The 27023-nt window shown below is 41.5% G+C and overlaps 7 protein-coding genes across 7 annotated transcripts; 5 read left to right on the forward strand and 2 right to left on the reverse strand.

The window, feature by feature from the left end:
• Positions 1-2427: 2427 nt before the first annotated feature.
• On the forward strand, positions 2428-6286 carry prkab1b (protein kinase, AMP-activated, beta 1 non-catalytic subunit, b). The gene is made up of 8 exons (XM_079269693.1): positions 2428-2776; positions 2955-3094; positions 3802-3971; positions 4067-4160; positions 4316-4430; positions 4720-4853; positions 4972-5040; positions 5705-6286. The coding sequence occupies exons 2-8, from the start codon at positions 2972-2974 to the stop codon at positions 5780-5782; spliced, it is 783 nt and encodes a 260-aa protein (XP_079125819.1). The 5' UTR covers positions 2428-2776; positions 2955-2971; the 3' UTR covers positions 5783-6286.
• A 102-nt stretch (positions 6287-6388) lies between these two features.
• On the reverse strand, positions 6389-7845 carry LOC306778884 (phospholipase A2, minor isoenzyme-like; the record flags this gene model as incomplete). The annotated part of the gene is made up of 4 exons (XM_079270607.1): positions 6389-6513; positions 6954-7081; positions 7159-7315; positions 7806-7845. 4 exons carry the CDS (start codon positions 7843-7845, stop codon positions 6389-6391), a joined length of 450 nt encoding a protein of 149 aa, XP_079126733.1.
• Positions 7846-10400: 2555 nt separating this feature from the next.
• LOC306779009 (phospholipase A2-like) lies at positions 10401-11396 on the forward strand (the record flags this gene model as incomplete). Its single annotated transcript, XM_079270750.1, has 3 exons — positions 10401-10513; positions 11019-11152; positions 11278-11396. Exons 1-3 carry the CDS (start codon positions 10407-10409, stop codon positions 11394-11396), a joined length of 360 nt encoding a protein of 119 aa, XP_079126876.1. The 5' UTR covers positions 10401-10406.
• A 212-nt stretch (positions 11397-11608) lies between these two features.
• LOC306779010 (perlucin-like protein) lies at positions 11609-12909 on the reverse strand (the record flags this gene model as incomplete). Its single annotated transcript, XM_079270751.1, has 7 exons — positions 11609-11762; positions 11863-11978; positions 12132-12271; positions 12366-12416; positions 12500-12586; positions 12663-12746; positions 12831-12909. The coding sequence occupies 7 exons, from the start codon at positions 12907-12909 to the stop codon at positions 11609-11611; spliced, it is 711 nt and encodes a 236-aa protein (XP_079126877.1).
• A 1711-nt stretch (positions 12910-14620) lies between these two features.
• Positions 14621-15610, forward strand: cox6a1 (cytochrome c oxidase subunit 6A1). Its single transcript, XM_079269664.1, has 3 exons — positions 14621-14744; positions 15092-15234; positions 15331-15610. Exons 1-3 carry the CDS (start codon positions 14636-14638, stop codon positions 15418-15420), a joined length of 342 nt encoding a protein of 113 aa, XP_079125790.1. The 5' UTR covers positions 14621-14635; the 3' UTR covers positions 15421-15610.
• Positions 15611-16943: 1333 nt separating this feature from the next.
• Positions 16944-18804, forward strand: LOC306779011 (uncharacterized protein; the record flags this gene model as incomplete). The annotated part of the gene is made up of 7 exons (XM_079270752.1): positions 16944-16986; positions 17101-17275; positions 17409-17479; positions 17564-17734; positions 17813-17910; positions 18510-18575; positions 18661-18804. The coding sequence occupies exons 1-7, from the start codon at positions 16971-16973 to the stop codon at positions 18802-18804; spliced, it is 741 nt and encodes a 246-aa protein (XP_079126878.1). The 5' UTR covers positions 16944-16970.
• Positions 18805-21730: 2926 nt separating this feature from the next.
• hps4 (HPS4 biogenesis of lysosomal organelles complex 3 subunit 2) lies at positions 21731-27017 on the forward strand. The gene is made up of 12 exons (XM_079269806.1): positions 21731-21921; positions 22599-22689; positions 22817-22960; positions 23057-23164; positions 23465-23581; positions 24058-24152; positions 24244-24316; positions 24691-24821; positions 24911-25547; positions 25790-25916; positions 26242-26353; positions 26668-27017. The coding sequence occupies exons 1-12, from the start codon at positions 21890-21892 to the stop codon at positions 26837-26839; spliced, it is 1839 nt and encodes a 612-aa protein (XP_079125932.1). The 5' UTR covers positions 21731-21889; the 3' UTR covers positions 26840-27017.
• Positions 27018-27023: the final 6 nt, after the last annotated feature.

Raw genomic sequence — 27023 nt, forward strand, 5'->3', positions numbered from 1 at the left:
CACTGCTGAATACATCTTTGTTTCAGCTATTTTGCAAATGATATTTCACACTTTTTACAATTTTTGTAAATGAAAATTGAAAGGAATTATGCCATATGACATATGCACAAGACCCTGTACTCTTTTTTTAGACTTCTGTAACTAAAAGCCTTTAATGAACTGTTATACATTTCCATTATATCTTCACTGTTTAACCGATTTCTGATTGTGATCTAACACGGTGAAATATAGGTCTGCTTTAACTGCTTTAAATGTTGTGGACATAAAATGTAAAATAAAACGTTTTACACAAAATGAAATTTGGTCTGGTAAATAAACCCAAACTGTAAATACAATATGATTGAAAATTAGTTTAATTCTAAATCTATTGCTGACGCTGATAAAAACTAGTTTCATATTTCTCAGGGCATCAATGCAATGTGATAACATCCAATACTGGTAGAACCAACAAATACAGCAACAATGTGGTGAAATACTGCCCAACAGTTGTGGACCAAAATGGCCTAGTTGACAGCCATCTTTGACACCTGTTGCAATTCGATGAGTGTGCGGTATCGTTTCCTCTAATATGTCATATTAACACTGTAACAAGGCTAAAAATAAAAGCATACCATTTAGGCTATGCAGGGATCCAGCACACAAATTACAGAGAAAATAAAAGTTGAATCACCAACACATCACGGTGGAGGATTTTGTTCATCCCGTGATGCTGGACGCACCGGCACTAAAAGTGTCTGATCCATCTTTTTCTCTGTTGTTGTGATCAGCACCTGAAAACTGTAGCAGTCTGAATGGTGCCATCCATATTCAGCAAAGGACGGTTCATAAATGTATGGTACCAAAACACTGACCTAAAGATTGATGATCAGCTGTGTGGTTGTACTGTTGGACTGCAGCCATGTGTCTTGGACAACTGACGACACCCACCTGCTAGTGAGCTGGACGAGACGACAAGGAAAGCTGCTGGTTGGGTGCGGTAAAGCCCAAAAAAATGTCGTGAGGATGAACTGAAAATGTCAGACAGAGGAGCCTAACCTGCCAAATCATCAACATCCACCAGATGAACTTTTCTTGCATTTTGAGGGAGGGGTACAGAGAATCTGAGAAGCCTTTCAAAGCCCCCTTTGCTGAGGTGGCTGCTTGGAGTTGTGGCTTGAAGTTCACAGGGGCAACTCAAGAACTTGTTGATGGACACCAGCTGAAGAAGGAGGTCCTTTTAGCTTAGTGAGGCCTCTGTAACTCCCTCTGCCAAACCCACACTGAGGACAGAGACGTGGAGTTAAGCTGCATCCCATTTACCTTGGGAATCGGAAGTTGGAGCTGTGAATGACATCACACCTGAGTCTGAAAACTTGATGGGGTTGGCCTCAGCCAGATTAGCCGTTGTTAGCCTTAGTTAGCAATACCAGTTGAAAACAATGCAGTATGCTGGTATTTCGCGTATATAAACACTAACTTGTCCATGAATAGAAGTTGGACAGGACTGTGTGTATGTCTGATTTAACGCGACTGCTAGAGAGTGCTAATTTTCAGGAGTAGTTGATATTAAATATAACTATTGCAATATAAATACTGCTGACTGTTTTTATTATGAGTGTGTACAGTTATAGGCTTTAGACATGTGAATCACATGAAACAGGATAGCCGTGGGAACGCCTCAGATAAATAAGTGTGATGTGGCTCGAGGACAGTCCCCTGCTGAGCAGCAGAAATCTTAAAAGGCTCTACTGACTATAGCGGTCTGCTTCACAGGCCTCTCACTGATCTATACGTCGGAATATGTAAATAATCATCATAATCAACACATCTTTGTGTGGCCAAGATGTGTTTGAGGTATTATTTAATTATTTTTGACAGAATGTAATTCTGGCTGTACGTATTTGAATCATTTTTAGGGGCCTGAAGATGTCACGTTATCCAATAATACACAAACTAATTTAAATCGAAAGAATAAAACAAATTTTGTAAAACAAATGTTTTTTCTTTTTCGCTTTCTTATCCTGTTAATTCAGATTTACTGAGTGACCCTTTGCACGGCTGCTACCCCCAGGTTGGGAACCACTCATTTACTACAACACCCTTTTGATATTTTCAAGAATATTTGTCACCTGAATCTTTTGTTTTTTTCCATTTGATTCCTTCATAAATAACCCAGTAGCCTATTATTCTTATCTGCATTCTATATACAGAACGTGTAGTACATGCAACTTGGCCTATTTATTGAAAATCACCAAACCCACTGACAGCTTTGATGTTATTTTATGATTAAAAACTCGTACATCTGTTTTTGAAATCATGCAATTCACTTGTAAACCATCTGCTAACGTTACCACAAAATAATTGGCAACAATCGGGTTAAACAAAAGCCCGCTGAGCTCGAGGTCAGGAGGCGGAAGAGGTGTGTTTTCTTCACTACACGCACACACAAACGCGCACACACACCGAGGTTTCCCTTAAATGGCGAATACGCACAAAGTAGAGCTGACCTCGGGAGATTAGAAGAAGAACTAGTGGTAGGTAAAAGGAAAAAGAAAGAGCATAAACAAAACAAGCCACTGCTCGTCTGGTGCTAGTCTGCGGGACGGTGAACTCTGCTCCGCCTCATGGTTGTGCTTCTAGTCCGAGAGGAAAACTTCTTCCGTTCAGAGACGAAAACAACAACGATAAGAGCACCGGGACGTTCGTACATCCAGGAACCCAAAACAGATGTGCACGAGACCAGAGACCTCCGTTTGATAAGACCACATCCGACTAAACCTCCCCTGGGAAGACTGAGGTGGGGTTTTTTTTCATTACCAAAGGCTTTTACTGCTGGTACATACAATGAAACCTATGAATCACCCGCGAAATATGATGGTTAACTCCAGAGGAGCATTGGACTTGCAGTCATCCGGGGCTCCTGGTGGCACTGACGTGATTTAGTGTGTGTGCGTGTGTGTGTGTGTGTCTTGCAGTGTTTGATGCCACCAGGATGGGGAACAGCAGCAGCGACAGGTCCAGTGGGGGTCAGGGTGAGAGAGGGAAAGAGGCAAGCCCCACCATCCTGATAGACAACTCAGAGGACGGAGACCTTTTCCAGAGAGACGACACAAAGGTAAGAAACAGAGATGGGGTGTTGGACCAGGTCGCACTTGAGTTGCTCACACAGTGACTTGAGAGTTGTTTTTGTTATTTTCGGCTTTGTTATTTTAGGATGCCTTGAAACATCTGGCCGGGGACAGCAGATGGAAATTAGCCTCTCTGGCTAACTCTGGCTCACTTACAGTGTAACTGTTGATTAGTGTGCATTGTCCCTGAAAAATAAATAAATAAATAAAATAAAAATCAATAAATTGAGTTTACTTGCAGAAAAGTGACTTGTGAGCATCTCTAGGTTTCAGACTTTTCGTATGCTTTAGTAAAACTGTTGTGGCAAAATTGCAGATGGGAATGCATAAGTTATAACAAATATAATAGAAATATTGAAATATTGATGAATGAAATATCACTCATTATGTTGTGAACACTGCTCTATTAATACATGATTTTATACAACTCTAAGACATATCATTTTGAAATAGTTAAATGCAGTAAATAAAAAAAAATACTGCATATATACAGGATTTGCAAAATATCTGTCATAGATGCAGGCGAGGCCTTACATAGCTTACTGTATGTACAGGCAAAGTCATACATTATGTATATAAATCATATGTGCTATCATGAAAGCTATTCATCTAATCTATCACTTTAAATCTAATTGGCAGGAAACATATGTCTTTATTTAACATGGCAACAATACATTTATATCATGCTGTACAGGCTCCTGAGGAAATACAGGAATTTCTGGCCTGGCAGCATGACCTGGAGAGTGATAGCAAAAGTCCAACCCAGGACAGACCCACTATGTTCAGGTGGTCGGGGGCCGCCAAGGAAGTTTTTGTGTCCGGCTCCTTTAACAACTGGGCCACCAAGATCCCTCTCAACAAAAGGTAGTTTGACTCATGCAGAATGCATCACCAGACTGTACATCCTGCATCTGTGTGTAGTGATGGAGATGTAACACGCAAATGTCTTTTAAACCCAGTCAGAACAACTTTGTGGCTATTGTGGACCTGCCAGAGGGAGAGCACCAGTACAAGTTCTGTGTAGACGGTCAGTGGACCTTGGATCCTACTGGGGTGAGTGAAAGCTTACGTTTTAGAGATCATCCACCTTTTTATGTAACATAAAATGATAATATATATCACCAATGTGCTTGTATTTTTCCATTGTGGTAGAAATGCCTACTCCACACTCACATCTGTATCAAATGCCTGTTTACACTCTCTCCCAGGCCGTGGTGACGTCTAAAACTGGCTCAGTTAATAATGTCATACAGGTGAAGACAACTGACTTTGAAGTCTTTGACGCTCTCAGGATCGACTCGGAGGATACTGCAGACATCTCGGGTACTGGCATTCATCATGAACTACTTTCAGACTGCCCAGATATTATTGAAGAGAGTTTCAGTTAACTTTAAATAATAGAATGTGTGCCATGTTATGACTTGTGGGAAACTTAATCTGGTGCAGTAAAACCAATGATCGTAGTCAAGTTAACTGTAACATTTTTGAGCAATTACTTTTTTAGAGTAGATTGTATTCGTCAATGACATTTGCTAATGCATGAACCCAGAGAATCCTTTCTACTTCATTCTCTTGATGTATTAAATCGTGCTGTGTGTTCATTCTTCCCCAGACTTGTCCAGTTCCCCTCCCGGGCCCTACCTACAGGATGCATATGTGACCAAGCCAGAGGACAAGATCAAGAATCCTCCCTACCTACCTCCCCACCTGCTGCAAGTGCTGCTCAACAAGGACACGGGTATTTCTGTAAGTACAGGCTGAATGCTGGAATACACGCTCGTCTCAGTGGTGCACAGCACTTTAGAAACCTGTTATGACAGCATGCAATGTAGTCAAACTCATCCTCTCTCTGAATCCTCATCAGTGTGACCCAACGCTGCTTCCAGAACCCAACCACGTCATGCTCAATCACCTGTACGCCCTCTCCATCAAGGTAACAGATCCTCCTGTTGCAGATATGTTTTTTTATTCATATTGTTGTCCGGTCCATGCTCGTCTACGTGATATCTCAAGAAGGCCTGGACGGAATTTCTTTATTCGGTTGCATTCAAGGTTGAACTGATTCCAATTTGGTGGTCAAAGATAGCTGACTTTACAAAGCACATTTTTGGCCATAGCTCAATAATTCATATGCTAATTATGACAATTTCACACAAATGTCTAATGGGCTAAAGTGATGACGTGACTTTTTTGGACAGACATTGATATAAACTGCAACATGTCGTGTTGGTGGAGGCATACAACCGCGAGGCGGTAATTCTAGTTATGGTTGTCACTCAGGCGGAAATTATGGATCTTCATCTGTCTGAGAGACAAAACACAAAATGGATTTTGTTCAAACTGATGGGAAATGATGTGCTGCATGCCATGCATACGACATACAACATGCATAAAATGTTGGTCAACAAATATCTGTTCTGTCTTTTGAACGCACATACATTCTCTTTATCTTCTAAAACGTATTATTTAATGACTTTCCCTTATTTTCTGTGATAAAGCAAACTATTTTTAGGTCAAACTATTTCTGCTTGAATAGTGTAAACTTCAGCTATATACCCCACTTTAATCAAAATGCTCTTCGTGTCGTTGTTTTTCAGGACGGCGTGATGGTCCTCAGTGCAACGCACCGATACAAAAAGAAATATGTGACCACACTTCTCTACAAGCCAGTATAATCCACAGAGCTATGATGCAGCCTCTTATTTTTTAAATTCATCTGTTGTTATACACAGCTGCTGCTCGCATTGTTTTGTTGAAAATACAACTAATTATCTTCCTGATATCAATTCAAAACATTTGATACATCTGTTTTACCATCCTGTAATCTCATAATCTAATAAAATGTTGCACAGGCATGTTGCATAAATTGCTGCACAATGTATGTCAATTCATGTTCCAACCATGACTACAACCTGAAGCTTTCTTTCTTGTAACACATGGTGCGTAAGTGGAAACCTGCCTCGAGTGTTGCTTTACATATTTAAGTGAACAGAAATTGTGGCTGGAAAAATATAATGGTGCGATAAGTACTACTGCAACCTGTGCTACGCAAGCTCTCCATATGTGAGCAAACAGACACAAGGACAAGCAGAGGCTGGAATTCAACTGAAACGACTCACTGAGAATCTCACTTGCCTGTTTTATTGCAAACTGATGCTATTCTACAAAATCAAACTTCTTTTACATCTGGTTTTGTGTACAAATTACAGAGAAATTAAAAATAGAAAATAAATTGGTTGGAAATCCAACCCTTTCTTGTGTGTTTTTATGGATTGGATAAGTCAGTTGACACAGTGGACTTTGGGATCCAGGTTTTTGTTTTCAGGGTTGTATGAAGTCTGAGCAAAGCAGTGAGCCGCCACCCGATCACACTCGCACACGGGAGCCTGACACTTGCCGTTGGTAGCTGTGGAGACAGAGTTGAGTCAGGAAATTGACAGATAGCTGATCAATAATAACGTAACATGCAGCTCCCTCTCACATTATTGGTAAGTACTCGTGTGCAAGTGCTCTGCAGTATAGGGAAGCATTTGTTTGCAGTTAGGTACTCCCAACTGTGAATCAAACCTGTATAATACTTATATATAGCTGTCTAAATACAGTTGTATGTACAGTACACACAGGGCCACAGATGCAGCCTTGTTTAATCTTCTATACAGTACAGCTACAGTCAGTGCTGTTCTTTTAACCAGTCAATGAAATCCACCCCAAAACCTTGATTTATATAAAATCAAGGTTTTTTGTTGCAGTGTCGTTGCAGAATGTCATCAAAAATGCACTGAAAATATGTCAAATGTGATGTCTAAATGATTTGAACAAGCCATCATCGTGGGGTCACAGTCTTACCTGAGCAGGTCACTTGTTGATTTGAACAGGTGAAATCATAGACAAGAACATAGGGAAGGTCCACAATAGCCGTGCATCCAGGAGCCGTTCTGCTTGCTCGATAGCATTCATCATGAACTTCACAGCACCTAAGAATACAGGAGACCTCAAGTTACTTTCATTCTCAAATTGATGAAAACAAAATTGGGCAATGTTTGCATCCTACATGTCCGCTCCATCCACAGGGCTTCCCGTTCCTCCGAGGCCGCACCAGCAGCCGTAATCGCTGTATCGTAGAGTGCTCACGCCAGGCTGAGCGCATCCGATCATATTCGCAAACTGCCATAAGGCCTTGGGCAGCAGCGCACCACTGGCTGTACAAGCTGGTGAAGAAATGTGAGGCAGACAAATAAGAACACATGATGGATGAATCAGAAAAGGCATATCCTTTGAGGCAGTGGCGCCGAGGCTCTGGAATGCTCTGCCTGCGACTCTACGCCTCGCAGATTCTGTGAATACTTTTTAAAAAACTGCTGAAAACCCACCTTTTTAGGCTGCCGTTTGAGTAAAAATCCCATGTCCTAGACCTGCTCTTAAAATATGTTTTAATTTTAATTTTACATTTTTTCTCTGTGTATGTAATTTATTGACCCTATGGTCACATTGTGTTTTTTATGCTTTTATATTTCTGCTCTGTTAAGCACTTTGTTATTTTATGTCTGTGAAAAGCACTCTATAAATAAATTGTATGTATTGTGTATATCCTTAAAAGAACGGTTTGAGCGATAAAGACAATGATTTCACAAACAGCACATGTTCACAATATGTGTTATTTTCAGGAGTTATACATATTGACAGCTTGTTCAAGCTTACCAGTGAGAAGCAGCAGCAGCAGAGGAGCTGTCAGATTCATGGCTGCAGTCAGAAGAACTTACGTGTTGGTGCAGCCTGTTCTTATATAACAGGAGGCGAGAGACAACTAGAGATAAGAGAGAGTGACAAGAGGGTGGGAGCTTTAAATGAGGAGCTACTTGTTCGAAAGTTTCTACTTGAGAATTGCGTTTACCTCAGCCTGTATTTAACACCTTATTTTACAGGTGTGACAGTAAAACATAGAATCAATTTTATGTAGACAAGGACTCATTTATTGTCCTCATTTATTGGGCAGGACATTTGTTATAATTCCCTTTTGATCTTAATATATATATATTTTAAATATCCTCATCAAATATTCCCTGATCTATTTGGTCTTTCCTTTCGGTTCACTCTGTCCTCACTCATGTTTGCTTTTACCTTCTCCAAACAGGAGTTGAATTTAAAATAAGTTTCCAACACACAGCTGAGGAAATAGCTGCACTTCCCAAGGCTTTCCACTGCACATTGCCCAAGCTGGGTCACTTCAGGATAATACAACGATATACACGAGAAACATGACGCAAACTATGATAATAATGAACCAAACATGTATGTAACAAGCATTAGTGTGTGTCTGTTTGTATATGTATACATGTTGCATAATGTATAGTGTATATACAAGGTCAGGAGTCAATATAGGTGTTATGTTCCCCGATTAAGGTCTGGGGGAAGTAAATAACCCCGGGAAAAAGAGTCATGGGCAACAGATGAATAATCAAAAAACTATTTGTTAACGAAAAGATGCTCACAAAGGCAACAGCGGAAAACTACCTTCTTAAAAGGAAAGCGACACGAACAAACAGCAGTAATAATGGATCTCAAAACACCACACTAGAGGGTTAGACTATTAACACACACACACACACACACACACACACACACACACACACACACACACACACACAGGCAGGGAAACCCCTCTGAGGGGACGACAGGAGGTATGGAGAGCACATATTGTAACACACAAGGTTTAAGGGATGCAAACAGGAGTTAAGGATGGAAGAATGCTTTCAATACAGTGGGATTAAAATCAGCATTAAATAGCAAATAAATACAGCAAATGTTACAACAACTTTAAACCAAGAGTATAATTTGATCAATATGCAAAACATCTAATTGTGGGAGCAACCCCTCGATTAGCTTCATACACTCCAGTGAAATACACTGCCATACGCACAAACACAAGGTTCCACTCCCTGATATTTACAAGCAGCCATTTACACTCACAGTGTTTCACGTGCTTCTATGGAAACATGTTTGTATTTGTGACAGTGTGTCTACTGTCTGGTCAACAACACACAGTACTGGTTAAAGTTAATTTATCAGGTGAGAGGAGTATTTACACCAAAACTATCCGTTCATTGAAACGTGTTCACCTGCTGCTCAGGCATTTCAGACCTATTCAGCTGTGCTGCAACTATTAGATCGACTGCTGTGATATTTGCTGCATATATATACAGTATATAAGATCTCTAGAGGATAAGATCTATGACTCTTCCTCTCGTGCCATCATCAGGTGATAATTCAAATTCTTCCAATACTTTGGTTCATGACTAAATCCCTGCTGTCAGCATAAACTGTACTTTGTGTTGAATGCTGATGAGCAAATGTTAGCATGCTGTCATGCGAAACTATGATGGTGAACCTTCAACCAACAACTTGTATTCCCTTCTGTCCCTAAATGTAGTAAATGATCAAGTGTGTATATTCTACAAGGGACACAAAGATGATTCTAGTGTTTGTGCTTTCATTGTATCACAGGTGACCACTGAGCCAAACTCTAAAGAGATTTACTTTTTTGTCTCACCCATCACAATGCACCTGTAACGCTGAAACCCTGAACATTGTGATCTTCTTTTGTACAAAACACACTAACACCTGTATAACCGACCTCAGAACAACATTCAGACGGATGAGAATAATGTGATCTATTATGGGCTCCCCAAGATACCACAACTAATTTGATATTTTTGTATTTTTTGTGTGCATGTGGTGGCATATCCTTTAATCTGCACCGTCGAATCAAAGCAATGAGATACTGGAGAGAAGAAAAGCTGTTCTCAGACTGAACAGCAGGAGGCAGCGTTGGTAAGTTTAGCTTCAGATGCACAAACTGGTCCTGTGTTAAGATCTGTTAATGGATTGGCACCGCTGTAAATCAAAAGGATAACTCTGCTTCTGTGTGGCTCTCCCGGCCTTTCCGCCGCCGTGGCACTAATTGGTGATTGGACCCAGCCCCGTTCGCTCACAAGCTGCAGCTGCTGGGGCGGGATAGAGTGAGACTATAAGGCTTTAGCTTTACATTCCACATCGTCACCTGCAAGATGCGTCTGATTCACTCCATGCTCATCCTGTTGCTCAGCCGCACGAGAGCCCGTGAGTACTCTGAAGTAGAAAACCTCTCAGGATGACTGTGAGAGTTATGCATGTCTTATTGATCGGCATCGGGGATATTTGTATGTCATGGTGGTTTTGAGATGGGAACTAGCTTTGTCTGAGATGTCTCCATTGTGTCCCATAGTGCTGTATAGAAACAGAAATGTGTTGCAGTTCAGGGCGATGATAATCTGCGCTCAACCGGACAGCTGGCCGCTGTTTGACTACGCTGGCTATGGCTGCTACTGTGGGCTGGGAGGCTCTGGCACACCTGTGGATGATGTTGACAGGTAATGCTGATCTATTTCTTGTTTAAAAGGTTGAATCGCAATAAGACAAACACATTTTCTGACTTTCCTCTAATGGTGTCGTTGCAAGGAACAGTTTTTTACTTTTGTGTACAAAGGTTGTCAAATGTAGTCTTCTTGAGACTCCTGCAGTTACTCCAAGACACTGGAGGTGGATTGAAGTTTGTTTGACACAATTTACTTGTTCCAGCTTCTTGAATGTGAATATACTGTATTGGTCTTCTCTCCATCTTTGTGTTTCTAATTGAACAAATGTAACGCTGGACATGTGTGACATTCCTTTTTAAAACAAATTTGTAGAAAATAAAAATCTGAATCTTCTGTGATTGCAGGCTGAATATCTTGCCTCCCTGTAAAATACATTTTTCAGTATTTGACATTTTATAGATCTCCTAAAAGTCAAGGAACTATGAACCGGCAGGTTATTTGCTTCATCGTGATGTAAAGAAGGTGGCGTAATCACCTTTATGCTTTCTGTATGTTGCAGATGCTGTGAGGTCCACGACCAGTGCTACGGCGATGCCATGCATCACGACGATTGCGTGCCAATCCTGGACAACCCCTACACTAAAGTATACAGCTACAGGTGTGACGAGGCCAACAATACCTTCACCTGCCTGAGTGAGCGTTCAACAACACTTCCAATGAAATCTTCAATATTAGAGTTGTCAGTGTGTGGTTCGCCCTGTTTTCGTTGTTTCTTCTTCCTCACTCGACTGCTGCTCTTCTCTGTCTTTGTTATTTAGATGACAACGATCCCTGTGAGAAGTTCATCTGTGAGTGTGACAGGAATGCAGCCGTGTGCCTTGCCAATGCCAGCTATAATGACGGAAATAACCACCTTCCCAGTGAGCGCTGCACATAAGCCGAAGCACTTTGTAGAGTGTCTCTAATAAAAGCAACTGTACTCATAGTTACTGTTTTATTGTCCAACAAAGACCTCACACGTGTATTGTATATGCAACTTTTATCCATTTTGTGACTCTGAACATGAATAAATGGATATTAATTTCCATCAGTGTTGATTTGAGCCGTTACTTTATATCAAGTCGGTCATGTTGGTAAAGGTTCAGTCTCTCACGCTCTTGTCTCACAGATGTAACGATAAGGCATATTACAGTCTGCATCGTTCCACAGCTTGCGTTTGCGTCTCTCAGAAAGATGAATCTGCCCACAGTCCTCTCCGTTCTCTCTGTAGTCCCAGTTGTCAGGCTGACCGTTATCCCAGAACCTAAACACAAATGGTGAAAGGATGAGAAACAATTAATATGCTACTTATAATTGAACTTACCAAAACATTATTCTATTTTTTTTTTTTTTTAATAGCTTACTTTGGGGTTGAATTGAAGTCTGTTCCATCCACCCAGCTCCAGTGTCCCTCATGTTCTCGCTCCACCAGTCCAATCCAATAGTTATATTTGATATCAACTACTCCTGAAATGTAGTCCTAGGAATCAAAAGTAGCAACAGGTTATTTGAGGCCTTTGTTTATTCTGACAAAGGGGTATGTGTGCTCCTGATCAGAGTCCTGTATTCAGTTGCAGAAAGAAGACTCCGTTTAAAATGTATGGAACCAAACCGATGTAAACTTGAACCTCACCAGTTCCACAACATCATTCAGAACCACCAAGTGTCCTCCGTGTTTTCCGCACTGCTCCTCTGCGTTGCTCCAGGTCACGGTCGTGGTGGATAGCAGGTAGCAGCTTGTCTGGAAAGACACCCAGCCATCCCTACATGCTCCTGGTTTGATGAGGATCAAGTCAAGAGCCTGATTAGGAGGGGGGGGGGGGGGGGAAGTAAATTCTGATTTGATATTAAAGAATTTAGTGTTTACCTCTAACTGGGACAAGTCTCAATAAGGGGACCTCCTGCACAGGTGCTGCACCTTAAATTTGGAAAGAATAAAACAAAAGCTGTAATGAGGGCATCGATTGAACATTAAAATCAGACCTGAAAACATTTCCTGACCTGAACTGGACAATGAGGTTGTTCCTCCATTGCTGATTCTCTCTAGGTTGAGTTTGACATCAGTTATTTCCTTATTTAACTGGGAGACTAAGATACAAAAAAAATGGTTTTATAAGATGAAGGATGTGAGTTGGCCACATGAAAACTGAGTTTAAAGTCGTACATTTTATCCCAATGACCATCAGCAGAATCAACAGCAGCAGCACCAGGATTCCATAGAGGACACAAATCACCATCTTCTTCATACCTGCAAACACTGACGTACATTTAGTCATAGTTTAAAGTGATATCTGACATTGGATCAAAATTAGAAGACATGTACATGTCGTACCGGTTTGTACAGTCGTCTTGTGTTCTCCGGGGACAGAGCTGTGATCAGTCGACCGAAACTCCTGATACTGAGACTCCATTACTGAAAACGAGCAGATTCTCTTGGAAAATACTTTTTTTTAAGACTTTTTAATGGTTAGTAAAAAAAAATATATGTCCAACTCTGTTGCTCTCATTTGTAAAAGAAAAACTAAGTTGATAAAGTATTCAGTCCATAGTCTTGTTAAATAAGAGGTCAACCAAATCGCCCTTGTTTGTTTTCAAGCCTAATATGTTAACTATTAACGGCTCAATACATAAGTGATTTCTGCCGTTATATACTGTATTATACACGAATGGGTTTGAATACATGCAGCTACTTTTACTAAATGTTTTGCTAAATTTAAATTATGATATCAAATAATTGTCTTCATTGATATCCTGACTATTCAGTGTATAATTGATGGTGTTATTTGTACATGCGCGACACAGTGATTACGGCACTTTTCTACACAGTTATGGATCAATATAAACGATGAAAAGAATGACTGCAAAGTAATTAACACCAACAAAGTGAACATTAATCACTTACCTTCATCAACCAGAATATCTCAGAATCTCTCTGGTTGGACTCTGATCATGAGATCACACAAAGTCCTCCCCTTTCAAGAGAAACACTTTTAAACACACGATTTTGAATGTATCTACAATCGTTCAGTTATAATTTGTCTACGGTCACAAAATAAAACAGGGAATAAGAGTTTGTTCTGTTTTGTATGATGTGTGAGATGATTTCCTGATGTGTAGGTAATTAAGGAGTAAAGACCAAGAGAATTTTGGGGATATGACAATTGTGACACAAGCATTACACAAAATAATTTCCTTCTTATTGTCATTGTAAGTTTGAGTTGCCACTATGTATGCCTGTGCGTGAAAACCAGCTTCCCCATACCGTAGAACTTGTTTTACTTGTGACTTTTTACAAATCAATGTCTTCTTGCATTCTTTTATCTATGAGGTGCATTTCATTCAAAGAGTGGTTTCCCCTTCTCAGACTGTTTTATTTGGATTGGTTTAAGAGGCCTGGAGAGGTATTCAGTGTACAATATGTAACAAGAAAGAAAGCAAAAATATAAAAAAAATATCCCCAAAATCAACATAATTATATTTGGTGTAATTGTGACTGAGTCCTTGTGAGACTTGGAACTATTGCTTTAGAATATGCAGTAGAAACTTCACATTTTGTTAGATACAGATGATTCATACAGATCACCTCAAGTCGAGGACACAAACAAGTCAAATAACTTTGCATCAGTGTCTCTGACTACCAGACTCTTCAATCCCCACTGATCTAAGAGGACCAAAACAACTATGGACTATATGTCAGTCACATCCACTGAATCTTTGATCTGCGACTTTGGTACTGTTCTGCCTTGTGTTATAAAGCACAAACTGTACACACTATCTGCTGTCTCAGGACAAAAGACACTTTGACCACCATCAAAATTGAGTGCAATTTGTGAATTTAATATTAATTGCAACCTACTTCAGTGACTATTTTCTGAACAACTTTACAATTGAGACTCATTCTTGCACTGCATTGCCTTGTGGTGATTAAAAAAAATCCCACATTTTGTAAAGTGCACATGCACCTTTAATGGCAGAACAACAGCAAACTTGAACTGAGTTTATCTACTGAGTTTATCTACTGAGTTGCTGTAGTTCACAGTCTCACCGCTTGGTGGCTTACTGGCGCTGTCTGACTTCCACGTGACACTTCTAATCAATATGACTTCCTTCCGGTCTCTGAGCTTCTCAGAAAGGAAAATGGCGGCTGTCGGACGCGTCTCTCAAATGTTGGTACGGTCTTATTTGACCCAGACCCGGCGTCAGCTCTCTGCCGCTGCTGCTGCTGGCGGACACAGCGCGCAAGCAGGTAATTTAAGCGCGACATTTTAATCCCCTAATTGTATTTAATGCCATTTATTTTTTACCTAACTTGTGATGTTTTGACAGTGACCTTGCTGAGCTAATGTTAGCTGGTTTAGTATTAGCAGTAGCGTTTGAATCCTTGAGCCGACAACACGTAGAAGAAGCGGCTCAATATATTGTCTTTCTGACCTAAATTAACTTAAGTTAGTTCTTTATATGGCTTGGAAGTGGAGCAGGGTCACGAACGATGTGTCCTGTGAGCTAAAGAGCAACACCATGGTCCTATCGGGTCAAGAGACGATTGCTTCTTTTTTTTTTGTCAAACTAATCATTATTGTCTGTCTCTTCCAGCCAAGACATGGAAGATCCTGTCTTTTGTGGTTGCCCTCCCTGGTGTTGCGGTGTGCATGTTGAACATGTACCTCAAAGAGCAGCAGCATTCCCATGAACAGCCAGAGTTTGTCCCTTACTCCCACCTTCGCATTCGCAGCAAGGTCTGACTTCATGCAACATCAATTATTCACATTAAAAAATGCCACAATTGCCTATTTTTACTGGATTATGTGTTGCATTCATTTTTCTCCTTACAGCGTTTCCCTTGGGGAGATGGCAACAAATCCCTTTTCCACAATGCACACATGAATGCTCTTCCTGCCGGCTATGAGGGCCACGATGAGTAAAACCCTTCCTCCAGACCTAACGGGCGTTACTGGACCATACTTCTATTTACAGTTTACTCTTCATTTTTGTTGTGTTTACCTCTGTGCTCTCAACATGGGGCACCTGAACCAACAGTTCCTTTACTCTGGACCATCAACATGTCAGACTGATCCTGAATTAACATAAATAAAGTAACTAATATTACCTCAATTCATGTTTTATTTATTTTGTGTTGTTCACTGTCAATGTATTTAAGCACAGGAAACATTTTTAGAGATCCCAGCAGTAACAGCATAGGTGTAAATAATAAATGATGGATGGTTGAACTCTGCCATGGCTTACTGAGAACATTAACACAATGGAGCCACAGCAAATATTTGAAACACCTGCATCTTTCCAATCTCACTTTCTATTTAAAGGTGCAATATACAGGATTCAGATCCTTAATATAGCGGCAAACAAGAATTTGCTAATTAAATATCTAGTGGAGTAATGTCTCCCCGAGCAGTGAATGAAGTTGCTCTCCCTCTGTTTGTGTGTTATCCGAGCTTCTCCTTGCTTTGTTGACAGCTGGGCCGGCTGTGCACACTTTTAGTGTATGTTCGTCGATGTGAGGAGGCCCCACTGGCTCCCACGGCTTCTGCTCTGCAGTACGGTGGCGGCTACAGCTTGAGAGGCAATAGGAATGCTGTAATTGTGTGGATAGCACCTTTTAATTTATTAGCTATTTAAAGCTCCTCATGACCCTTCGTTCACATATGGCTGATTTGGCCTCAAGGAGTGAAAACGTATACATACTATGATTGACACCTCCCTCCATCACACCTGTGAAGGTGGGAAACATTTCACCTAATCGTTAAAAAAAAAATGTAAATAGCATACAGTGATGCAACAGAATTACCAGCCTTTGAATTCATGTGCCTTTTCACAAGTGAGTGTTAAATGTTTTTACATAGCTGCATACACTGATTAAAGCTCGTTTATAAATGTTAAATTCTGGAGAAATAAAAGGCTGAGGCTGAATGTTAAATTGGAAATAAAGTGAATTCAAATAATCATCAAACACTGGAGTTACATTTGTGAGATGTGCACATATCTGGGTATGATATCCTTCACTTATGTTTTACTTGTCATGTTATTTCACATACCGTTATTTATTGCATTTACACGAGATGTCTCGTGTGGAACAATGGTAAATATCTAGTCGGATGATGTAGACCTGTTTCACGTGACTCACTCTTTGTTACAGACTCCACCTCTTTCACGTGAACGCGCCTTAAGCCGAATTAGAAAATCCTGGGTTAACAAAGCTAGTTGATAGCTAGCTGATAACTAGCTTCATAACACCGGTTGTCCTTTATCCGTTTCCGTCGCTTGGACAGTTATTGATTGATGTTGAAGCGTGCCTTGACTAAACTGCACTATTTATTACGATCGGGTTTATTCCGTGTGAAGACGGTGGGTGACGATTTGATTACTAAATCGAGCATTGAAACATCTCGGATAACTGCGCGCACCCGCTCGGTCACAAGGGAAAAGCAATCGCACGCCGAAACCCGGATCATTATAAATGAACACAGACAGAGGTGAGGAGACCTTGTTCATGATCTCATCTCGTAAAATATACAGAAACAATAATCATTTAGACTCGCAAACATGTATATTTACAGGTCCTTTATTTTTGTGTGTGTTTTTAATAGATTTCCAGATGATGAGAAAACAGGAGAGGGCACATTTCTTCAGCTCTAAAGAACAGGAACTCGTTTTGAAGTTGTATGAAGAAGAGCGACAGATATTGACAGCCAAATCAAACACTACCAGTGCCTCTAAACTGAGAGAAGAAGCCTGGCAGAGAATTGCTGATAAAATAAATGTGTAAGAAGATTTATTCACATAAGGGTGTCTCATTAAACCTGGTTTAAAATACTTGTCACTCTAATATTTGGACTTTCCAATAATTTCACCATCACTGACACGTAACCATTTATTATTTTTCACGACTTCCCAGGGTAACGGACAGCGGCTACAAAAGGTCATGGCAGCAAGTGAAAGTCAAACATAAAAATATAGTGCAAACAGGTAACCTTGTTCGTGCACGTCTACATCTTCAATCATAATAATGTCCAGGGGAGTGTTTCACCTCTCAGGTCTGTGCTCATTCAGCAAAAAGAAGACAGGTCGAGGTGATGCGGGATGAAGGGGGGACAGCAATGCCGTCGCTGACTTTTACAGAGGAGGATGTGCTGCAGCACAAAGACAACAGGCTGCGAGTGGAGGTCCTAGGAGGTGCTTGTATTGAGCCACTGACTGGATCTGACAGCTCATTTATTAGTGGTACGTGAACTTGTAGTCTGATTGAAACTTGAAAGAATTTTCCCTTGTCTAACTCCATGTTGGGCCCCACCCATACAGTCTCAGGCCATCCTGTCCTCCTCTTGCCTGTAACAAAGACTGAACCAGAGAGCCTGAGCAGTGATGAGACAGACGTCAGTGACACTCATTTTGAAGGGGTAAGTGCTGCTGAACATGTTTCATTTTTAGCAGCCCTGTCTCCAAAAAATACGTTCTCATACAACCAAATTGTAAATCAATCACAAATAGGTTTCAAATGAGTCAGCGTAGGGATGGTGGGTCAGAAAAACCCAGGGGACTTCTGTTTGTGTGTACGTTTGTTTCCTAAATGTGCAGTTTAACTCATTTACTTCATGCATTCGCCTTTACCTCTTCTATTTGTATGTGTTTTTATTATGTGTGGTTAGTTATGAGTGGTTTTTATCTTGTGTGTCTTGCACTGTGTTTTTTATTGGTACTGCGTCAGATCAAATCGCCCCTCTGGGACAAATAAACGTCTTGAACTTGAACTAAATAACTACTAGTTAGTAGTTCGTTCGTAGTTATAAATAAGTCGTTTTGTACCATTTACAAGATTGACCATAATGTGTTTCAAACTGTTTCAAACTGCAACCATAATCTGGGAGAAAACAACGTTTCTCTGGAAAGTAACTGAGTGTGCAGTTTAGTTCCATGTGTAATTTTATAGGAGACAGGGTTGTTTTTTTTTAGGCATTTGTCTTTTGAACACTTACCATATGGAAGTTATTTTTTGTAGGATGTGCACAGCTTCCAGGAGAGGGATAACTCAGCTTGTGCTACAATCGGTGAAAGAAGTGCTGTGGTGAGTTTTCTTTCAGTGGTGGGTTATGGTAGCGACAAAGAATAAGAACAATATGAGCTCATGTGCTGTTTCATTTCTGTTGCAGAGGCAGACAGAAGATATAAGAACCCTTTACTGCTGCTACCTCAAGAAGGAGATAGAGAACCGTGACCAACAGATGGCATACAGAGCACTTAAAATGAGGAAGATGGAGAAAGAAATGTTATTACTCGATAAGCAGCTGCTGTGACCATGCAAAGAAATGCCAATGTTTTATCTCACTATTATATGTCAAAACAATGTTTTATTTATTCCTGGTCTGACAGTTGTAATACCTTGCGTCAGTCACATCATTTGTCTTATAAACTCGGGGGAGTTAACTGCAATGAGGCAGCAATGTCTTTTGTGTGTCGTACCCTTTCTCATTGTTGCGGTATTGCACTGTGCAACTCGACACATGCAGCAGCACACAGGGACCGACTAGTGCAGTCAGCAGATGTTGACAGTGTTGGCATCTTCCCTTTAGTTGACAACATGTTATTTCAATCCCGAAATTCTCTCGGCAAGAGTTGCCACAAGGTGGGCAAATCCTTTGTTGTGACTTTTTTCGTGAAGTTTGGTCTTCAGCAAGTGAAACACATTCTCAGTTGGATTGAGATCAGGTAACTTGACGATTCAAGAACACTTTTTGGTTGCCTTGTGTGTGTGATTTAGACACATTGTGGAATCACAGATCACGTGGAACTAATTCCTGTGGCATACGGTACTTTATTCTTTGCATTAGAGATAACAAGTGTTGCTCTAAATTATGAGGCTGCCTCTTCATTTACACCATGGAAGGTCTTTCTACATTCTTTTTTTAAATGCGTAGAGAAAATGACATTGGTTCATATTCAGACAAATCTTTCTAATAAATGAGGAAAGTTGTTTGTGGTCCTTTTGTTTTGTTCAGACATACAATGAACATATATTTAAACCAAATGGTGAATCAGAAAACAAATCAAATATAAAACGTGTGATCTGTCTTCACTCTGATATGAAACTCCAGTGACACTGAGAATTGTATCCGTTTTGGTCTCCTACAAATGTATTATTCCGTGTTGTGTTGTACTTAGTCCCACCCGCTCGTATTTCTTCTGGATGCAAAAAGCAAAAAAAAAGATGGCGACGGCTAAAATATTGAACCCAAGGCTTCAAAATGGCACTCCACAAATGAGACATAGCCTGTCTGCAGTTAGAAAATGTTGGATGGACAGGTGAAAACCTGCTGCACGGAACCCTTTGAAGGTTCTGACTGAGATGGGCTAGATATCATAACAAAAACAAAAAGGCATAACAAAATCATAATGTAGTATGTCGGAAAATCACAGAATATTATATAGAAAAAAAGTCATAAAAAGTAACAGAATAGTATGTCCAAAAAAAAAGCGATACAAAAGTCACATCATGGAGCAACGTTCCAGTGTTTGAGCGGTAATGTGAGGCAATGACAGAAATAGGACCATCATGTGCTGTCAATTAAAACTGCGCCTAAGCTAATGAAACCGATGCTGAACATGTTACACGTGCAGAGCGTAATAACCGTAACAAACCACATGTAAGCAAGAGAAAATATATCAACAGAATCATGTATGAAGTCTGTAATGTTACAGGAACTTACAGAATCACAGAGCAAGAGAAACAGTCGCCATTTAACTGCCACCGGCTTCATTATTTGCTTAAACTCTTCAATCTTACACTGATTGTGAGTTTTGTGTTTCCCATCTGCCACTATGTTTTTCTTTCATATGTTTGTTGTGCATGAGTCATTAAGTGCTCATTAGGCGTGGATTTCCTCTTGACTATATATAGTCCTGCTGTTATAACAGCAGGAAAAGAATAACAAAACGAGTTCAAACGTCCTGTTCCTTCTCACAATAAACTTTTATTGTTTGCCTTGCATCATTTGGTTGACTTTGCCCGATGGGTTATTTGTTTATTTGCACCAAACAACCAAAGACCTGAGTATAAACATGGTCCCCCCGTAAACTACGCCCCTGCTGCAGAGCTCTGCACTCCTGCACGGAGGTTTGGACACATTCAAGATGGCGGGCTGCTTAGCGACTCATTGGGAACACAATTTTACCTCCAACGATTAAGATTGTATGGAGGATATAAATTAGATCCGAGTCCTGACTTCAGAATAGAGAGGAAACTTCTACAGATCTCTCCTGATCAGTTGATCGCGCTTTAATCCGGCCACTGGGCGTCATTTTCTTAAGGCATCCTCAATCGAGCATTGAAAATAGGATTCACTGTGGCTTCAAAGGAAGATGTCCTGTAAGGTCCATTTAATACGCAGTCTCGCGCCATGTATGTTCAATGTAAGCACATGTGCAAATCCCTGCATATTACATGTCTGGCTGTGTTTTCCTTTGTTTTCAATCATTTAAAAGCATGTAATTAAATCTCCATATAAAGCAGAATTTCCAGTGTAATTATGCACAGTATCGAGAGGTTATAGTGTACATGTAAGAATAACAGTGGCTTGCAGCTACCCGGGGCCTCTGTGGTCCTTTTTGAAGTACATTTACTGTACTCAAATAGGCTACATATAGGCTTTATGTACAATTTGATGGCACCTGTGCGTCACCAGAGTATTTCCATACTATATATGTCTGACAACTATACTGTAAAGAGCAAGATGTTACATAGAAAGCATAATCATATCATAAAATACGATCCTTTGGACCAGACTGCGATATCCAAAAGTAAAGTTATAGCTTCACTTCACCCCCTGCGACATTCAAATGTTGTCTCCGCAGAAAGTCACAAGTATTAATGTAGAAAAACTTTAACTTGTCATGCTTTTTTTTTGCGACTCATAGCCTGCTTAAAGTAAGTTGTGAGTATACATTCCACTGGTTGATCGTTTCGTAATGGCCACTAGTTTGTCCCTGTAGGCTTGCCATACTTTCACATGACTTCTACTAACGTTACGTGTGACTGACTGACCCGCATTCCTCAAGTGGCGCTAACTCTGTCAAACTGACTACGTTTCGTAGCAATTACACGTAAACAGTGGACGAGCACCCTGTCCGTTGCTGCTGTCGTGTCTGCGTGATATTTAACATCATCTCTTTTTTTTTGTTCTCCGTGCCAAACAGCTGACAGCCTGCAGTGCGTGGGAGGATTTGTAACATCTCTCTCGGAGTCGCAGTTCAAATTCTTCAATTCTACTTTTTCGTTTTTTTGTCCGAGTGAATCTTCAGTGTGTCCGGTAGGAAATACATGGGTGGAGGATAACGGATGACTGAGCGACATCGAGCTTCTTCTTTTCTGGGCTTCTCTTGGTGATGACTGAGTTCATGCAGCCAGACTCCAGAAGGTAAGATCAGCTGAGACTGCGTCCAGGTTTACTGCAGAGACCATCTATCTGCAGGATGGTCAACGTTCACCTCTGCGCACTGCTGTCTGCAGTGCGTGAAAACAAACCACGACTCTGATCTTTGTGTGTGCATTCTCTGTCCGCCTCTATAAACCAAGTAACACTGATTATTATTGTGCACCAAACATACCACATGCACATTGCATTACACGGGCAGCCACGCACTCTTTTGTCCAAAATATTTGACTAGTCGTATCTCATTTTATGTTCTCTGTAATATTGTGACATTTCAATATTATATCGGTGGAGGCTTCAAATAAGCCCAGTTGGCTTTTTTTGCCTCTTCCTGCACTGTGATATTATTTATCTCTGTTGTGTTTTGTTTCTTAAATTATGCAAAAATAAATAAACGAAACAGATATTTCTGTTACACCTGGAACATCAAATATGCTGGAGCATCACAGCTACCTTAATAAATGTTTGGCTTTTCTTATCAAGCATGTGAATGAAGTGATGAAATGAAACAACGGCCTGTTAATTAATGAGATTTAATTCATTTTCCAGTCCATGTCCAGGTAACCAAACGCACTGCTCTGAAGCCCACGACAACAACCGTGTTTGCCTTTTTAGCCATTAAATGAATCATTGAGACATTTCTTTGTGTATCTACTTTACAGGTGTAACTATTTCTTCCTCTATGATGGATCCAAAGTCAAAGGAGAGGGTGATCCTACAAGAGAAGGAATCTGCTACTTCTACCCTGAAGAGGTTTGACATTATGACACCTTATTACATATGACAATGATTATCTAATGCTTCTTTATGTGTTTCCATTTTCACCCACGGTTTTCAGTTCTGTAATCTCAAAGTTAGTTTCTGCATCTATTCCTGTCAGACCCCTTTAGATGAGCAGGAGCTGCTCTGTGGTCAGCTTGCTGGCGCGAGCCGCTGTGTCTCTGAGCTCTCCTCCTCCCCTGTGCGCATACTCAGGCTGCGCCGTAACAACTTTTCCATCCGTATGAAAGATGACTTTTTTTGGGTGAGTGAGCACACAAGGTGGTTCAGCTGCAACTTTTCAAGATGTTTCTGACTGTGTTTGATGATTATTTTGGGGATATCTTTTGGGTCCTCCCAGGCTCTTGGCTGCTCAGTGGAAGTCCCCACCATCAGTGTCTGTGAGCTCCTGGATCAGCTAATAAACCTCTTTTGTTTCTACAATGGCTCTGTCCGACGGAGCTACCAGGTGCACTCTTCAGCTGTCTGGTTTTCTTATACCACAGTAGCCTTGTTTTTTCCTGGGTTGTCTCACAATATCTTTTTTTTAAAGAAAGACTTTCATCTGCATCAAGTTGTAGACCAACGTAATCGAGCAATCTACAAAGAATCTCAGGAAAAGTCCCATAATAAACAGAAACTAGGCAATAATTCGGTTTCAAACCAGCGGGTTATTGTGCTTGTTTTCTTTGTATTTAGGGTAATTCTTTCAGAATTGTGTGTTTTTAAAAGATGCCGGCTGTAATTTAAACTTTGTTTTGCACTGTAGCTTAACAGTCAGGAAAGTCTGGCTAGTCGATGGGCGCAGTACCTCTCACACCTGGAGTCAGGATCGTCAGAGCTTCATCACATCTTCAGCTGCTTGAGAACAATTGACTCAACTAATGTACGTACAAAATGCTGTCGCAGTTCCACAACTCCTTTTCTAATGCTGCTGCACACCGAGATGTTCTCAGACAGGATATGACTATGTCACAATGTCTTGTAGTATTGTGTAAGTGTTCAGTATGTCTTGGCAAACGTTCTGCACAGTCATTGCACCTAGAGCATAGATTTAGACAGGCACAAGCTGCCAACCAAATGGGTTCTTTGTAAAGCCTATTTTGTAAAAGCCTATTTTGTAAAGTCCTCTAGATTTTGCATAATACACTGAGACATGCCAATTCTGTCACGTTATACAATAGATGACGTGGCATAACAAACATGTATCTTACAACATTGGCCTTTGTCTTTGCGTTAGTGTCTCTTGGTGTAACAACTGAACAGATGAAGTTATTAACCTGTAAATTGTATCTTTATCACCTTTCAGTGTCTGTGCTTGTACATGAACTGAAAGGTAACAATTTGAATTCTTGTCCCCAGATTGACCCACTTCTCCTGCTCAAAGCTGCCCTCATTCTCCAGGCCTGTCAGCGCTGCCCTCTAGTGTCAGCAGGCTGTATTCTTTTCAGAGGAAGGTGAGCTGACATTTTGACTGGACATCTGTGGGATAGCTTTTGTAAATAACCGGTTTGGAAATCTCTCACTTTTCTGTCTTTTCTCACACAGAGTTGTAAGCGCGCAGATGTCTCCAGCGCTCACAATGAAGGTGATGGTTCATGAGAGTGAAACATACACCAAGGTAAGATGCGATGGCAGGACGACGTGCTCAATTAAGCCTCACCAAGGGCCCCCGAACAGTTCTGTACAAAACATTTGGAAGAGTAAACTAATCACTAGCCTAGTAATTTAGAATTTTTCAAAAATCTTTTGCACTCTTTAATTTAACGAAACAATACAATTAGAAAATATTGCATTGAGCTGAGAACTGGCCAAGAACATTTGGACATTTAAAGAAAGAGACGTTGCAAGAGTAGCATTACCAAAAAAAAGTTTGACATTTGTCTGAGAGTGGTGTTTGCTATCCAACTCTTGACAAGAAAGCCAATTAGCATCTACAAAGTGTTGAACGATGCCTTTCACAGTCAAAAGTCTCAAGCCAGTGTTTTAATTTAGATGCAGGCCCAGAGGTCCAATGGGCCGAGTACCTTCAGCTCATTTGGCGGTACTGTCAGCTCCACCTCTGTGTTCCTGACCATGTCTGAACTTCAGTATCTGCAATCCGCCCCCGTCGACAAACATTTCAGGTAGCGTCTTCCCTCGCTGAGTTTCTCTTCTGTTCGTGTAGCATTTCCCAGATAATTCGGAGTGCCTGAAACTGTTTTCTATCCTTCAGCTCCCGTTCTACTCCGCACAAAAACACCCCCCCGAGAAAGACCCGCCTGTCAAGAACGTTATCCGACACTCCCTCCGCTGAGTCAGAGCCGTCTGATACAGGTTCCTCCCAGTCTCCCCAGAAGGTGTCCCTCAGTCCTCACTTGTCAGACAGCTCCGTGTTCAGCCCAGATCCATCGCAGAGCTCCGCCGACCCCCCACCGCAGCAGCTGGAGTCCCCTTTCTCAAATGGAAAACACTCTCCTGTAGCCGAAGAGGAAGTGCAAGACGAGTCATATTATCACAGCTTTCCCAGCAACGGAGATGGAGTCGGTCCGATGCGTGATGAAGGAGACAGCTCATTGTGTGGCGAAGACTCCCATCTAAACGGAGGCGGAGGAGATGGAGACGCAGCTTGTGGGACAGTGTTTGAATCACAAGGCGATAACGTTTTGGAAGAGGTCAGTGGAGGTGGCTGTGGGAATGTCCAGGGCCACGAGGCAGAGACACCAGATCCTCCTCGCTCTGGTGCTTTTGACAGCCAAGAGGAGTGCCCGCTGATTCCCATGACGCTGTACCTGCACCGGGTGAAAGGCTTGGTGCTGGCTCTGCTGGTGGAGCCTCACTTCTTGAGTGACAAAGATTCCATGGAGGAAGTGGTGAGAAACAACGGGAACCGAATTAATAATTTCTCTCATCTTTTGTCACATTAGGATGTTGAAAGTTTTTGAAAACAAAGTTGCACCTTAGTTCTTTTGAGGAGGACAACAAAAAGCAGCTCAATGACACAGCTGATACACAGCGCAATGCCGACCTCAGTAATCCACCAGCGGTACACGAGTGCACTACATATGTCTTGGTGATGCTAACGTATGGCTCTTCCTCTATGGTTTGTATCCAGTATCACAGCAGCCTGGCGTCACTCAATGGACTGGAGGCCCATCTGAGGACCATCTCTCCAGGGGCCCCGGGCACTCCAGGAGCCTACATCTTTGCCCACTTTGACTGCATTCAGAGCACGCTGACAAGTGAGGCTCCCAGAACACTTCAAACGATCTCCTCTCTTGTGTTCTTAACTCGCTTTTCATCTTTGTTGCATCTCTAATTAATATTTCCTGAAAATTCTATCTTTCCCAGTTTCCCGCTTTTCACTTTTCTTCTAGAGTGAGTATCTTCTGCCCCGCCGTCTCTACCTGGGGGGGGGGGGGGGGGGGGGGGGGTTGGTAGTTTATATTTGTCTTTGCATGAGCTGACGGCTAATTAGTACGACTGATCAGCATTCCTTTGTGCAGCAGGCATGCGTGTCCAGGTTAATGTGGGTACTGAGTCTCTTGTTATTGTGTGTCACTGCAGCCAACCTGTCTGGTCGACCAGGGGGAGCCCCACAGCGTCCTTTTGTGAGAGCCACATCGCTTCTTCACTCACATTTCTGTAACACTGAAACTCTGCAGGAGGCTATTATCAGGTCAGTACGGGAGTGACTTGATGATGGTGGTTGTTGGGTGGGGGTGGTGGTGGTGGGGGGGGGGGGGGGTAGTTCTCATGCCTTTCATGGCTTCTCGAGTAGAAGTCGGGGGTGGGGGTTGGATCTGTCAATTCATCTCGTCTCTCGTCGCATCCCGCCAATCCCTAAATGTTCTTCCTCCAGATCTTCCTCTAGATCACATTTACTGGAAGAGAAAGTTCTGATGTTTTGTCATTTTTATGTCACTTTGCTCTTTTGCATAACATGTCTTCATCCTACAATCTTGAATTGTAAATGTGACATTTTCACCGCAGGAGTGCTGGAGCTGCAGTGTATGGAACCCGCAGTGTGGCCCAGGAAACTTACTTCCAGCAGCATGGGGGATCGCTCAGGAACTCTGGCATCCCTAACCACCAGGACAGTGCTTTCTCGCTTCCCGGCAAGGCACGACACAGACTGCTGAAACACGGGGTTAACCTGCGCTGACGGGACAGCGTCGGGGCGTCTGCTGTGTTTTCTAAGATATGAAAAGCTGCCTTGTGAGTAACCTTAAAATGAACGGAGAAAAGCTGAGAATATGATTTAAAGCGTTTTGTTGCTGCTGTGGTTTACTTTCCCCCACAGCAGATTATATGATATCTGCTGTGCTATAAAACCTTATGGCACTGCC

The sequence above is a fragment of the Melanostigma gelatinosum genome (genome assembly GCF_949748355.1).
Source record: "Melanostigma gelatinosum genome assembly, chromosome: 6".
In the NCBI taxonomy this organism is placed as follows: Eukaryota; Metazoa; Chordata; class Actinopteri; order Perciformes; family Zoarcidae; genus Melanostigma; species Melanostigma gelatinosum.

Bases quoted from the DNA above. Each gene is read 5' to 3' on its own strand.
- prkab1b (XM_079269693.1), top strand. From the start codon at position 2,972: ATGGGGAACAGCAGCAGCGACAGGTCCAGTGGGGGTCAGGGTGAGAGA. The intron at 3,095-3,801 runs GTAAGAAACAGA...CATGCTGTACAG, and splicing joins TCCAGAGAGACGACACAAAG to GCTCCTGAGGAAATACAGGA. The intron at 4,854-4,971 runs GTAAGTACAGGC...AATCCTCATCAG, and splicing joins ACAAGGACACGGGTATTTCT to TGTGACCCAACGCTGCTTCC.
- cox6a1 (XM_079269664.1), top strand. From the start codon at position 14,636: ATGGCGGCTGTCGGACGCGTCTCTCAAATGTTGGTACGGTCTTATTTG. The intron at 14,745-15,091 runs GTAATTTAAGCG...TGTCTCTTCCAG, and splicing joins CGGACACAGCGCGCAAGCAG to CCAAGACATGGAAGATCCTG. The intron at 15,235-15,330 runs GTCTGACTTCAT...TTCTCCTTACAG, and splicing joins ACCTTCGCATTCGCAGCAAG to CGTTTCCCTTGGGGAGATGG.
- hps4 (XM_079269806.1), top strand. From the start codon at position 21,890: ATGACTGAGTTCATGCAGCCAGACTCCAGAAG. The intron at 24,317-24,690 runs GTAAGATGCGAT...GTTTTAATTTAG, and splicing joins AGAGTGAAACATACACCAAG to ATGCAGGCCCAGAGGTCCAA. The intron at 25,548-25,789 runs GTGAGAAACAAC...GTTTGTATCCAG, and splicing joins AAGATTCCATGGAGGAAGTG to TATCACAGCAGCCTGGCGTC.